The following is a 15,023-nucleotide window of genomic DNA, read 5'->3' as shown; positions in this document are numbered from 1 at the left end:
ATGGTGGTCAATTGTCAATGGAGGCAATGGTGCCCAGCCATCAATACAAGACAATTGTAGTCAACCATCAACAGAAGGCAATGATAGCCAGCTGTCAGTGGAATACAATAATGACCAACCATCAATGAAAGACAATGATGGTCAACTGTCAATGGAAAACAATGGTGAGCAAACATCAATGGAAGGCAATGGTAGACAACCATCAATGGAAGACAAGGTAACCAACCATCAATCAAAGACAATGGTGGTCAATTGTCATTGGAGGCAATTATGGCCAGCCATCAATGGAAGGCAATGATAGCCAACCATCAATGGGAGGCAATGATGGCCAGCTGTCAGTGATCAACCATCAATGAAAGACAATGATGGTCAACTGTCAATGGAAGACAATGTGACCAAACATTAATGGAAGACAATGTTGGTCAACTGTCATTGGAAAACAATGGTGGTCAATTGTCAATGGAGGCAATGGTGCCCAGCCATCAATACAAGACAATTGTAGTCAACCATCAACAGAAGGCAATGATAGCCAACCATCAATGGGAGGCAATGATGGCCAGCTGTCAGTGGAATACAATAATGATCAACTATCAATGAAAGACAATGATGGTCAACTGTCAATGGAAAACAATGGTGAGCAAACATCAATGGAAGGCAATGGTAGACAACCATCAATGGAAGACAAGGGGTAACCAACCATCAATCGAAGACAATGGTGGTCAATTGTCATTGGAGGCAATTATGGCCAGCCATCAATGGAAGACAATTGTAGTCAACCATCAACAGAAGGCAATGATAGCCAACCATCAATGGGAGGCAATGATGGCCAGCTGTCAGTGATCAAACATCAATGAAAGACAATGATGGTCAACTGTCAATGGAAGACAATGTGACCAAACATTAATGGAAGACAATGTTGGTCAACTCTCAATGGGAGACAATGGTGGTCAACTGTCAGTGGAGGCAATGATGGCCAACCATCAATGGAAGACAATTGTGGTCAACCATCAACAGAAGGCAATGATAGCCAACCATCAATGGGAGGCAATGATGGCCAGCTGTCAGTGGAAGACAATAGTGATCAACAATCAATGAAAGACAATGATGGTCAACTGTCAATGGGAAACAATGGTGGGCAAACATCAATGGAAGGCAATGGTAGCCAACCACCAACAGAAGACAATGGTGGTCAACCATCAATGGAAGACAATGTGACCAAACATTAATGGAAGACAATGTTGGTCAACTGTCAATGGAAGACAATGGTGGTCAATTGTCAATGGAGACAATTGTGGTCAACCATCAACAGAAGGCAATGATAGCCAACCATCAATGGGAGGCAATGATGGCCAGCTGTCAGTGGAAGACAATAGTGATCAACAATCAATGAAAGACAATGATGGTCAACTGTCAATGGAAGACAATGGTGGTCAATTGTCAATGGAGGCAATGATGGCCAGCCATCAATGGAAGACAATTGTGGTCAACTATCAACAGAAGGCAATGATAGCCAACCATCAATGGGAGGCAATGATGGACAGCTGTCAGTGAAAGACAATAGTGATCAACCATCAATGAAAGACAATGATGGTCAACTGTCAATGGAAAACAATGGTGGGCAAACATCAATGGAAAGCAATGACAGCCAACCATCAACAGAAGACAATGGTGGTCAACTGTCAATGGAGGCCAATGGTAGTCAACCATCAATGGAAGGCAATGGTGGTCAATGGAAGACAATGGTGGCCAGCCATCAATGGAAGACAATTGTGGTCAACCATCAACAGAAGGCAATGATAGCCAACCATCAATGGAAGGCAAACAATGATGGGTAAACATCAATGGAAGCCAATGGTAGCCAACCATCATCAGAAGACAATGGTGGTCAACCATCAATGAAAGACAATGATGGTCAACTGTCAATGGAAAACAATGGTGGGCAAACATCAATGGAAGGCAATGGTAGCCAACCAGCAACAGAAGACAATGGTGGGTAACTGTCAATGGAAGACAATGGTGGCTAACCACCAGTAGAAGACAATGGTAGTCAACCACCAACAGAAGACAATGGTGGGTAACTGTCAATGGAAGACAATGAAGCCAACTCCAAAAAAGATCTTGTAGGAATGTATCCACATTGTGGGAAAAAACCAATTTTTGCCCCCAAAGACCCTCTAAGGTGGTTGAAGGGCATTCCTGGCATGCTTTCAGTACTTTCACCCGCCCAAGGGGAATGTGCCTCCTGGACATCTGGAAAACCTTAGCCTCATTTCTCACCCTCACTCTGTGTGAGTTTGCTTACCTGCGATTGGGGGACCTGCCGTCATTGGAATGGCCATAAGTCCAAGGAGATAGCCAATGGCTTGAGACGCCTGCATGGGACCCACCAATTCAAAGGCGATGGGCGCCATGATGGTGATGAAGAGCCCATCACAGAGTCCAAGGAAGAGGCAGACGACAATGACACCCCAGAACTCTTGGCACTGTGGGAGCATCATGCACATGATGCCCAAGACGATGAAGGAGGCAACCTAAAGCAGGAAAAAGCATATTGAGAAGTCATCACGGAGCAAATCCACACATTCCAAAGAAGCCTTTCCATGTTCTACAGCTACTCAGATATCACTGGTGTTAAATCCACTTTGGCTTTTTATCCAACTTTTAGGGGAGCGGACCAAGGTACTGAGAAGATTGAGAACCAGCTCAAAATTGGATTCACCTTCACCACCACCCCAAACGACGTAGTGGCCACCAGCTGTCCTGGGTGGTCAAGTATGTGGATCCATGCACTTGCCACCCGAGGCAGCTGCCTCACTCAGGCCCTTTGTACAGCTGTCCTGGACCAGCCTTTTTGGTTCCCATGGCTGGTGACCAAGCCTTCGTACCTCCCTCCTTCCCCAAATGCCCCGTTTCCCCCACAAATATTAATTACTTGGCACCAGGGAGGCTCTTGCCTGGAACGACATGTTCCAGAAATGCGAGACCCTGCGGACAAGGCTGGATTTCACGAAATGAACATTTCTTGGAAACCACAAAGACAGCTGGAAAGCAAGAAGATCTCCCCTCGGCCTTTGAGCAGGCCAACCAATTGTGCGTTAACCGCATTAGAAGGTCTCATTACGGGACTCTGAAAGGTTGCCCTGAACTTCTTTCTGGTGTTTTAAATCCTCAAAACTCTCTGCCAGGGTTGCAAGATGAATACCCTTCTTAAGCAAGACCCAACTTCCAAAATAACCAGGAAAACCAACACTCTGATTACGAACTCCTCAATCAACTTTGACATACGACAGCAGCTATGTAAATCGGAAGCCCTTCCACCCAGGCTTTATGGACTCCCAAAAATCCATAAGGACTCCACCCCACTCAGACCCATCGTGAGTGCCATTGGATCCCCCACGTACAACTTAGCAAAATTTCTTGCTGCACAATTACAAAGCCACATTGGGCTCACAACACACTACATCAAGGACTCAGCCCACTTCATTGAAAAAATCAGCAATCTCAAGCTAAATACCAACGACAAACTGATCAGCTTTGATGTGGTGTCTCTATTTACCATGGTCCCAGTTGCAGACACCATGGCACTCATCAACCAGAGGTTCCCAGAAGACGTCACGGCTCTGTTCCACCATTGCCTCACCACCAGTTACTTTCAGTGGGACAAGGAATTCTACGAACAGAAAGATGGAGTAGCTATGGGGAGCCCTCTCAGCCCAGTCATAGCTAACTTCTACATGGAACACTTTGAAGAACAAGCCCTGGAAACAGCCACAAAAAAGCCCACGATATGGTTCAGATATGTGGATGACACCTTCACCATTTGGAGCCATGGAGAAGAAGAACTCAACAGGTTCCTGGACCATCTTAACAGCATCCACCCTAACATCCAGTTCACTATGGAAAAAGAAAAGGAAGGAAGATTGCCTTTTCTAGATGTCCTAGTCATCCGCAAACCAGATCAACAATTGGGTCACACCGTTTACAGAAAACTCTCACACACAGATAGATATCTACATAAAAACTCCAACCATCACCCAAGTCCAAAAAGAAGCACCATTAAAGCCTTGGCAGACCGTGCAAAAAGAATCTGTGAACCCCACCTCCTCCAAGATGAACTGAACCACCTCAACTGGGCTCTCCAGGCCAATGGATACTCCACCACAGACATCAGAAGAGCTGCAAGACCAAGAACAAACCACGAGAGTCAAGATGAAGATCCACCCAGAGGGAAAGTGTTCCTGCCAGACATCAAGGGAACCACTGACCGCAGAGGGAAGCTGATGAGGAAACACAACATACAAACAATCCACAACCCCACCAAGAAAATCCAACAAATGCTATGTTCAGCAAAGGACAAGAGGGATCCTCTCACCTCTGCAGGAGTCTACCATATACCATGCAGCTGTGGACAAGTCTACAGAGGGACCACCAAACGCAGCACCCAGACACGCATCAAGGAAAAATGAAAGGCACTGCAGACTCCTTCAACCAGAGAAGTCAGCCGTAGCAGAGCACCTGATGAACCAGCCTGGACACAGCATATTATTTGAGAACACAGAAATGCTGGACCACACCAACAACCACCATGTCAGACTACACGGAGAAGCCATTGAAATCCACAAGCATGTGGACAATTTCAACAGAAAGGAGGAAACCATGAAAATGAACAAGATCTGGCTACCAGTATTAAAAAATTCTAAAATTGCAACAGCAAAAACAGCAGAGAGAAAAACAGGCAGGGACACCTAATCACCTTGCAAGAAGAGTTTGCTCCAGGCACAGTCAGCCCATTGCATGCTAATCAGGTGGTCAGTTGAAAGATTCACACCTAGCCCAACTGACAAAAGTCCTTTGTCTCACCCTGGTCATTCCACAGATATATAAACCCCCTTTCCCAGTTCCAACAGACCTCACTACCTCTGAGGATGCTTGCCATAGATGCAGGCGAAACGTCAGGAGAAATGCCTCTAGAACATGGCTCTATAGCCCGAAAAAACCCACAAGAACCGAGTGATTCCAGCCATGAAAGCCTTCGACAACACATTAATACTCTTCTCCCTCCTTAGCAGCAAGTGCCAGGTTCAGGCGCAGGCCAAAAATAAGGAGGGTCGCTGTGTGGAGAGATCTAGCACACCACGTTCCCCTTAGACCAGTGGTTCTCAACCTTCCTAATGCCGCAACCCCTTAGTACAGGTCTTAATGTTGTGGTGACCCCCCAACCATAACGTTATTTTTGTTGCTACTTCATAACTGTAATTTTGCTACTGTTATGAATTGTAATGTAAATATCTGATATGCAGGATATTTTTTTTCAGTCACTGGACCAAATTTGGCACAAGTACCCAAGACGCCCAAAATTGGAATGCTGGTGGGGTTGGGGGTGATTGATTTTGTCATTTGGTAATGCTGGAGCTGCTGGGATTTATAGTTCACCTAAAATCAAAGCACCTTCTGAACTCCATCAATGATGGAATGGAATCAAACAGAGGACACAGAATTCCCATGACCAAGAGAAAATACTGGGAAGGTCTGGTGGACATTTGAAAGGAAGCGAGGGAGCAGAGGGATGATTTATTGTTGCTACCAATTTGAAAGGAACCAGTATTCAGGAGATTTTACCCCAGTTCCCAATTTTAAAAAGACTTAGCCGATTTGCAATGGAGATTGCCGATTAGGAACCAAATTTACTATCAAGTTGGAAGGGAAGCTGTTCAATTGCACCTCCTCCTTTATTAAGAAAGTAATAACTTAGTAGTAATTACACTGTATATACTGTAGCGTGACTGGAGAGAAGAAGATAGATTTATTTGATTACTTTTCCCTGCGTTTCTGCCACCACGTGAGGTAAGTTGTAATATTGTGAGAAATGGCACTTTGGACACAGATTAGACAGAGCGGAGGCAATCTTCAAATAAAAGTTAACAATTTTATTAAGTACACAGCATGTGGTTGCAAGACGTAACTTTTCCTTGTTGCACTTGGAATAATACTTGTAACTTTAACAGTTCATTCTTTCAAGTAACACAGTATCTTTCTGACGTAGAGCACTTGTTTCAGACAAAGTTTCAATACAGGGATGTTTCCCTTGTTTGATCCTCCCTAGATCAAATACTAAGTAAACTATTCTTTAGCCTCTCCTTAGACTAAAAGAATACCAACTCTGTTTCACCATTCGGCTGCACTTGCCTGAGAAACTTCCAATAGCCAAACCCAGCTTTTCAAAGCCTCAATGCTTTGCTTCACAAGTCACTCCGCCACCTTTCCTTTCCTTCTCTCCCAACTCTTAACTCCTCACTCCTCTAAACCTAACTCCTGACTATCCCGACTGCTCGCACCTCTAAACCTAAACTCCTAACTGATTTTTAACTGTCGTTTTTTCAAACTCTCCCCTCTAAGCTCCTCCCACTTCCCTCTCTCCATGGCAACGCACATGGAGGACTCCTCTGACTTAGGCCGCTGCAGCCAATCTAAACACAAATACAGTTAAAATCATACAATTTATAATCAACTCCTGTACAACATTGACATTGTGTTTTTGGAGTTGTAGTTCACCTACATCTAGAGAACACTGTGGACTCAAGCAATGATGGATCTGGATCAAACTTGGCACAAATACTCAATATGCCCAAATGTGAACACTGGTAGAGTTTGGAGAAAATAGACCTTGCCATTTGGGAGTTGTAGTTGTTGGGATTTATAGTTCACCCACAATGAAATAGCATTCTGAAGCCTACCAACGATAGAATTGGACCAAACTTTCCACACAGAAACCCCATGACCAACAATAAATACTATGTTTTCTGAATTCTTTGGCGACCCCTCTGACACCCCCTCACGACCCCCACAGGGGTCCCGACCCCCAGGTTGAGAAACACTGTCTTAGACTTTGCTTGAGGTCCTGCAGGTGCTGGAGGCACAAACTATAGAGCCATCTCTGTTCCCTAGATAAATGGAGAGTGTTTAGGTCAGCAGCAGAGAGAACAACATGGAATAGTGGTTTGAGTGTTGGACAGTGACTCTGGGTTCAAATCTTCACTCAGTCTTGGAAACCCACTGGGCAAACTTGGGCAAGTCCCACTCTCTCAGCCTCAGGGGAAGGCGGTGCCAATGCCAAGAGCTGATGCGGTTCAAATTAGTGTCCTGTCCAAAATATTAAAAACTTACTAGGTCAATATCAAGAGAGATATTGACAAGCTGGAATGTGTCCAGAGGAGGGCAACTAAAATGATCAAGGGTCTGGAGAACAAGCCCTATGAGGAGCGGCTTAGGGAACTGGGCATGTTCAGCCTGAAGAAGAGAAGGGTGAGAGGAGATATGATAGCCATGTATAAATATGTGAGAGGAAGCCACAGGGAGGAGGAGGGAGCAAGCTTGTTTTCTGCTTCCTTGGAGACTAGGACGCGGAACAATGGCTTCAAACTACAAGAGAGGAGATTCCATCTGAACATTAGGAAGAACTTCCTGACTGTGAGAGCCGTTCAGCAGTGGAACTCTCTGCCCTGGAGTGTGGTGGAGGCTCCTTCTTTGGAAGCTTTTAAGCAGAGGCTGGATGGCCATCTGTCAGGGGTGATTTGAATGCAATATTCCTGCTTCTTGGCAGAATGGGGTTGGACTGGATGGCCCATGAGGTCTCTTCCAACTCTTTGATTCTATGATTCTATGATTCCCTCCCTTCTTTCCTCCCTTTCCTTCCTTCCTTTCTTTCCTTTTCTTCCTTCTCCGTCCTTTCCTTCTTTCCTTCCTTCCTGTCCCTCCTTCCTTCTCCTTTCCTTCTTTTCCTCCCTCCCTCCCTTTCCTCCTTCTTTCCCTTTCTTCATTTCCTTCCCCTTCATTTCCTTCCCTCCCTCCTTTCTTCACCCCCCTCCTTTCTTTCCCTTCTTCCTTCTCCTTCCTCCCTTCCTGTCCCTCCTTTATTTTCTTCCTTCCCTTCTTTTCCTCCCTCCCTTCCTTTTTCCTTCCTTCCTGTCCCTCCTTCCTTCTTCCTTCCCTTCTTTTCCTCCCTCCCTTCCTTTTTCCTTCCTTCCTGTCCCTCCTTCCATCTCCTTTCCTTCTTTTCCTCCCTCCCTCCCTTTCCTCCTTCTTTCCCTTTCTTCATTTCCTTCCCCTTCATTTCCTTCCCTCCCTCCTTTCTTCATCCCCCTCCTTTCTTTCCCTTCTTCCTTCTCCTTCCTCCCTTCCTGTCCCTCCTTCTTTATTTCCTTCCTTTCCTTCTTTCCCTCCCTCCCTTCCTTTTTCCTTCCTTCCTGTCCCTCCTTCCTTCTTCCTTTCCTTCTTTTCCTCCCTCCCTCCCTTTCCTCCTTCTTTCCCTTTCTTCATTTCCTTCCCCTTCATTTCCTTCCCTCCCTCCTTTCTTCATCCCCCTCCTTTCTTCTTCCTCCCTTCCTCCCTTCCTGTCCCTTCTTCTTTCTTTTCCTTCCTTCCTGTCCCTCTTTCCTTCCTTCTTCCTTTCTTTCTTTCTAAGATATAAATACAATATTAAATGGAAGGGACAGTGAAGAAGTAACGAGAGAAGGAGGGAAAAAGGGAAGGAAGGAGAGAAGGAGGGAGGGAAAGAAGGAAAGAAAGATAGAGAAGCAAGGAAGGAGAGAAGGAAATAAAAAAGTGAAAGGAAAAAGAGAGGGAAGGAAGGAGAGAAGGAACAAAAGATAGGGAAGGAAGGAAGGAAGGAAGGAAGGAAGGAAGGAAGGAAGGAAGGAAGGAAGGAAGGATGGATGTAACCAAAGAGCAAAGAAAGGGAGGAAAAAAAACAGATAGAGATGGAAGAAAGATGAGAGATGGGGAAAGAAAAGGAAAGGAAGGAAAGAGGGAAGGAAGGAAAGAAAGAGGAAGGGGTACAGCAACATGTGGCGGGTACAGCTAGTTCAATATAAGCCGCTGTGCCTGTAGCTTAGTATGCCTCAGTGTTAGTTGCTCTCAGTATGAAGAGGCTTCAGTCTGAGAGAGGCCTCAGTGTGAGGTAGGCCTCAGTGTGTGAGAGGCCTGGTGTGAGAAAGAAGCCCAGTGTGGAAGCAAAGAAGGAAGTATAATGAACTTTATTTGTGTTATGGAAACCTTGTTCTTGTGTAACCATATTGTTTTGCTATAAAGAAAAGCCTTCTATGGAAGAGAGAACATTGGTCTGTGTGTTTTTTGTTCAGTTTATCATTTTTTTTTATCACAGCTGCTAATAAGTTACTTTCCTATGTGTTTATGAAGAGGGTATTTTGTTAGTAAGGCCACTCGGCTAACACTTCCTTGTACCAGCAAGTAGATCTTCTTCACCAGCAAGTAGTTGCCCTCAGTGTGAAGAGGTTTTAGTCTGAGAGAGGCCTCAGTGTGAGGAAAACCTCAATGTTAGTAGGCCTCAGTGTGAGGTAGGCTTCAGTGTGTGAGAAGGCCTGGTGTGAGAAGGCTTTGGTGAGAGAAGCCCCAGGTTGAAAGCCTTGTGTGTAAAGCTCCAGTGTGAAGGTTGCTGTGTGTAAAAACTCCTGTTATGAATTGTAATGTAAATATCTGATTCGCAGGATGTATTTTCATTCACTGGACCACATTTGGCACACATACCCAATACACTCAAATTTGTATACTGGTGGGATTGGGGGTAGGGGGGTTGATTTTGTCATTTGGGAGTTGTAATTGCTGGGATGTATAGTTCACCTACAATCAAAGAGCATTCTGAACTCCATACAGAACTTCCATGACCAACTGAAAATACTGGAAGAGTTTGGTGGGCATTGACCTTGAGTTTGGGAGTTGTAGTTCACCTACATCCAGAGAACACTGCAGACTCAAACAATGATGGATCTGGACCAAACTTGCCACGAATCCTCAATATGCCCAAATGTGAACACTGGTGGAGTTTGGGGAAAATAGACTTGATATTGGGGAGTTGTACTTGCTGGGATTTATAGTTCATCTACAATCAAAGAGCATTCTGAACCCCCACCAACAATAGAATTGGATCAAACTTCCCACACAGAACCCCCATGAGAAACAAAAAAATACTGTGTTTTCTGATGGTCTTTGGAGACCCCTCTGACACCCCCTCGTGACTCCCCCAGGAGTCCCGACCCCCAGGTTGGGAAAGGCTGTGCTAACAGGTCACAGATAACTACTGACTGTTGCCATGCTGCCCTTTCTTCCAAAAGCAATTTTTTGTGTGCCAGGAGCGACTTGAGAGAATTGGGGAGCTGGACCTGACAGAGGGAGCTCATCCACACTCTCCCCGGATTCGAACCTGCGACCTGTCGGTCTCCAGTCCTGCTAATAAGTTACTCTGCTATATGTTTCTGAGGAGGGTCTTTTGCTAATAAGCCCCCTCGCCCCACACGTCCTTGTACCTGCAAGTAGATCTTCTTCAGCCCATGGATGAGGTCTCCAATGGGTCCCGAAGCCAAGCGCCCAACGCCAGACATGGCTCCCAAGCAAACCAGCACGATCCATGCCGTATCCTTTTCCTTGAACCTTTCCTCCACGTACTTCACCTGGGAAAGCGAGGAAAAGTGGGAGGGGAATTAGTTCAACAGCGCAACTCCAAAGCATAACCAACGTTTGGAGATGGATCCGTGTTTGTGTCAAGTTCAGACAGACAACGGTGCCTCTCTTTGGGTGGAAGAAGCTCAACCTGCCCCATAAAAAGAGGGCTCTCTGAAGGGTTTGATTGCACAGCTCATTATGTCAGGCCATGTGGATGGGAAACATTCATTTCTCATCTGCTGTGGTCAGAGGCGGCCCTAGGTAATTTTCAATGGTAAGCACACAGTTTTTTGGCACCCCCCCCCCCAAACCATATATATATAGGGGCATGGACACATTTTGGCCCTCCAGGAATTTGGGACTTCCTACTGGCTGTCCTACTGCTTTCTTTCTTTCCTTCTCTCCTTCCTTCCCTCCTCCTCTCTTTCCTTCCTTCTCTTTCTTTCTTTCTTTCTTTCTTTCTTTCTTTTTTTTCCTTCTCTCCTTCTTTCCCTCCTCTCCCCTTCCTTCCTTCTCTACCCTGCTTTCTTTCTTTCCTTCTCTCCTTCTTTCCCTCCTCCTCTCTTTCCTTCCTTCTCTATCTTCTTTTCTTTCTTTCCTTCTCTGGAAAGAAAGGAGGAGGGAAAGAAGGAGAGAAGGAAAGAAGTCCAAAACACATGGAGGGCCGAAGTTGTCCCATGCCATCCATATATATCTATATATCTATATATATAAGAACCTTAAGGTCGTAATTAGGCGGTCAAAAACGGCTAAACCACCGGACGAAATCTCACCACATTTGCCCTGCTAATACCTCTTCCCCCAAGGTATGACCAACAACCCTCAAAACACCAGTACGCAACAACACAAATGCACAATATCCGAAAAACACGGAGCATGCGCACTGCCGCGGGAGGAAAACGATGAGGAAGGACTCCATTTCCCAGCTTCCCCCGCACCCAAATCTCCCTCCGCATGCACACTGTCGCGGGAGGAATACGATGAGGAAGGACTCAATTTCCCAGCTTCCCCTGCACCCAAATCCCCCTCCGCATGCGCACTGCTGTCTGCCTGCCTCCCTCTACATGAGCCCATCCTGAGAAAGCCCACCAGACCAATGTAAGCACTCATGCTCGGGGAGGGCATGGTAGCTGCAGGGGGCCGCCGAGGGCAACTAAAACGACACGAAACGGGAGGGAGAGAAAGAGGGAAAGAAGGAGGGAAGGAGAGAAAGAAGGAAAGAAAGGTAAAGAAGGAAGGAAAGAGAGAAGGAAATAAAAAAGTGAAAGAAGGAAGGAAGGAAAGAGACAAGGAAGGATGAAACCAAACAGCAAAGGAAGTGAAAAAAGAAACAGGTAGAGAAGGAAGAAAGAAGAAGAGAAAGAAAAAGAGGGAAAGAAGGAAAGAGGGAGGGAAGGAAGGAGAGAGAAAAAGAAGGAGGAGAAAGAGGGAGGGAAGGTTTGCCACAGCAACGCGTGGCGGCTACAGCTAGTGTGTGTGCGTGTGTGTGTGCATGCGTGTGTGTGTGTGTGTGTGTGTGTATATATATATATATATATATATATATATATATATATATTAGGCCTGGGCGGTTTCGTTCGTTAATTTTGTAATTCGTTAAATATTCGTTAATTTTAGCAATTACAAAACGATTACAAAACTTATTTTTAAACCCGGAAGTGTTTTTAAATATCGAAACAGCATGCGCCAAATATTTTTGTATTTCCGTCCATTTCGGAAATACGTAAGATGGCTACTGGCTAGATGCTTGCTGGGAGCTCCGGGAGCCAATCAAGTAAGCCGTTGCGGAACACTTTATTTTGCCAGGGGCGCCGAGAGTGAGGGACGCGGGAAGCTATCAGAGGCCAGAGGGACCCTGCTGCTGGTGGTATCGTCGAAGCCTGCTCCTCCTCCTCCTCCCATCCTACTCCTTCTCCGCCTCCAGCAGCAGCAGCAGCAGAAGCAGGATCCCTCTTCCTCCCCGCCCCCACCGAGCGGCGCAGCCTGCTGCTCTTGCCCTGGCTGCTCTTGCCCCGCCCCTCTGGATGGCCCCTTCCACTGCCGGCGCCCCCCGTCACTCCAGGCTTGACAGGGAGCCAGGGGCGGGGACAGCTCAGCTGGCCACCACCCCGCCAGTCTCCCTGGTCATGGGGCCTTCCGTTCCTCCCCCCCCCAATCCTCCGACCCTTTCTCTTTCTCCTCCTCCTCCTCAGGCCGCGCCGCTCGGAGATGCCGAGGGCGAGGGGGGAGGAAGAGGAGGAGGAGCGGCAGGCCCGGTTATCAGGGAGACTGGTGGGGTGGTGGCCAGCTGAGCTGTCCCTGCCCCCGGCTCCATCTCAAGCTTGGAGTGACTGGGCAGCGGCGGCAGGAAGGGGCATCCATGGGGGCGGGGCAAGAGCAGCCGGGGGCGACCTCTCCCGCCGACCTCCTCCTCACTCCACTCCCAGCCACCCACTCACCGTGAGTATATGGCAGTGCAGAGGGAGGTTTAGGGCAATCTGCACTGCACAACTACATGATCCAGAATACGAATGGCAGGGGGATGTACAAAAACAAAAAAAAACCTCAGAGTTGATTGGATTATCACAGGGCCCTTCCAGGCAGAACTTATATCCCAGGATCTGATCCCAGGTGTTCAGTTTATCCCAGATTAAAAATTAAAAATTAAATTTAAAAAATATTGAAAAAATATTGAAAAAAAAGGGCGCCATCTTTACAAAATGTTTTGTAAATATTAACGAAATTTCGTAAATACCGAACTTTTTAAAAGGAAAATTTTGTAATTATTTTAAATAACGAAACGCAAAAAACCCCAAAAAACGAATCGATTTTAGAAACAAATTTTTCCGTTGTTACCCAGGCCTAATATATATATATTAGGCCTGGGTAACAACGCAAAAATTTGTTTCTAAAATCGATTCGTTTTTTGGGGTTTTTTGCGTTTCGTTATTTAAAATAATTACAAAATTTTCCTTTTAAAAAGTTCGGTATTTACAAAATTTCGTAAATGTTAAAAAAAATTAACGAATCGTTTTCCGAAACAATAACGAATCGATTCGTTAATGGCGGACGCGACCGCGAAATACGCTAAAAAACCTCCAAAACCTTCTGAAGCTTCCCTCTCCCTCTGTTGTTGACTGTTGGTGTGATATTATAATTTTTTTTCACTAATTAAACCATAAAACTGGCCCAGACATGCGGAAATAATAACGAAACGACCTCAGAACAATAACGAAACGAATACAATAACGAAATAGAGAGGAGATTCCATCTGAACATGAGGAAGAACTTCCTGACTGTGAGAGCCGTTCAGCAGTGGAACTCTCTGCCCTGGAGTGTGGTGGAGGCTCCTTCTTTGGAAGCTTTTAAACAGAGGCTGGATGGCCATCTGTCAGGGGTGATTTGAATGCAATATTCCTGCTTCTTGGCAGAATGGGGTTGGACTGGATGGCCCAGGAGGTCTCTTCCAACTCTTTGATTCTAGGATTCTATGATTCTATGATTCTATACGAAGCATTTACGAAACGTCTTTAAAAATTCGTTTTTTAAAAAAATTGCTCCAGAATGGTTCGTTATCGCTTCGTAATCAACAAAATTAACGAATTAACGAAATGAAACCGCCCAGCCCTAATATATATATACATATATATATATATATGTATATATATATACACACACACACTAGCTGTACCCGCCACGCGTTGCTGTGGCAAACCTTCCCTCCCTCTTTCTCTCACACACACACACACACATACACACACACTAGCTGTCCCCTGACACGCGTTGCTGGAGATCTTGAAAAGAAAGTAATGAGAAAGTTGGTTTCTAATATACATAATTTCTTGATATTTGTGGGTAAACAGTACCTGGTAGTTATTCCACAGAGATATAAACCTCACTTGCCTAGTTTCCAACAGACCTCACAACCTCTGAGGATGCCTGCCACAGATGTGGGCAAAACATCAGGAGAGAATGCTTCTGGAACATGGCCAGACAGCCCAGAAAAATTACTGCAACCCAAAGCCTTCGACAATAGAAAGGGCTTCCTTTTTATTACATTGACATCCTCGATCACCGGATGACTCAGGAACCGTTATCTCTTTTTCCCTCTCCAGCGTCTCCTGTCACTCAGCCCAGCAAAGAGCAGCTGTCTTTCTGAACGTTACGTAGAGTGTTGGATCCATTCCTTGGAGATTATCATCTTCTCTAGTTGTGGGTTTCACAATAGCCCTTGCCTTTTCTGACTTTCAAAGTGAACCACTTTGGTGACTCATAAATAACAGAGAAGTCTCCGAAAAGGCTCTGAGTCATTGCCTGTTATCAATGGCAACGTACCCGGACTCTTTCTCGCCAGCTGTGGCTTTCCTCTCTGTGGGGCAAAGAGGCCACTGTGGGTTTCAAAGGGGTGTAAAGAAACTCTCAAGGAGCTTAAAGCAGTGGTATTCAACCACTTAACCCAGTTCCTCATGTTGTGGTGACCCCCAACCATCACATTATTTTCGTTCATAACTGTCATTTTGCTCCTGTTATGAATCATAATGGAAACATTCACACCTGGCTCCGGCAGACAAGAGTCCTTTGTCTCACCC

At 45.7% G+C, this 15,023-nt stretch overlaps 1 protein-coding gene across 1 annotated transcript in view; it reads right to left on the bottom strand.

Annotated features, from left to right (window-relative positions):
• The window catches only part of SLC16A2 (solute carrier family 16 member 2), a 185,783-nt gene that overhangs the window by 1,744 nt on the left and 169,016 nt on the right, over positions 1 to 15,023 (bottom strand). Inside the window, exons 4-5 of the mRNA XM_067471680.1 lie at positions 10,320 to 10,463; positions 2,303 to 2,531 (exon numbers count right to left, since the gene is read on the bottom strand). Of these exons, the coding sequence (XP_067327781.1) occupies positions 2,303 to 2,531; positions 10,320 to 10,463 (373 nt within the window). The remainder of the gene's footprint in view (positions 1 to 2,302; positions 2,532 to 10,319; positions 10,464 to 15,023) is intronic.

Source organism: Anolis sagrei, chromosome 10 (genome assembly GCF_037176765.1).
Source record: "Anolis sagrei isolate rAnoSag1 chromosome 10, rAnoSag1.mat, whole genome shotgun sequence".
NCBI classification, from domain to species: Eukaryota; Metazoa; Chordata; class Lepidosauria; order Squamata; family Dactyloidae; genus Anolis; species Anolis sagrei.
Note: the sequence above shows the minus strand (reverse complement) of the source record. Positions and strands in the feature narration are given on the sequence as shown.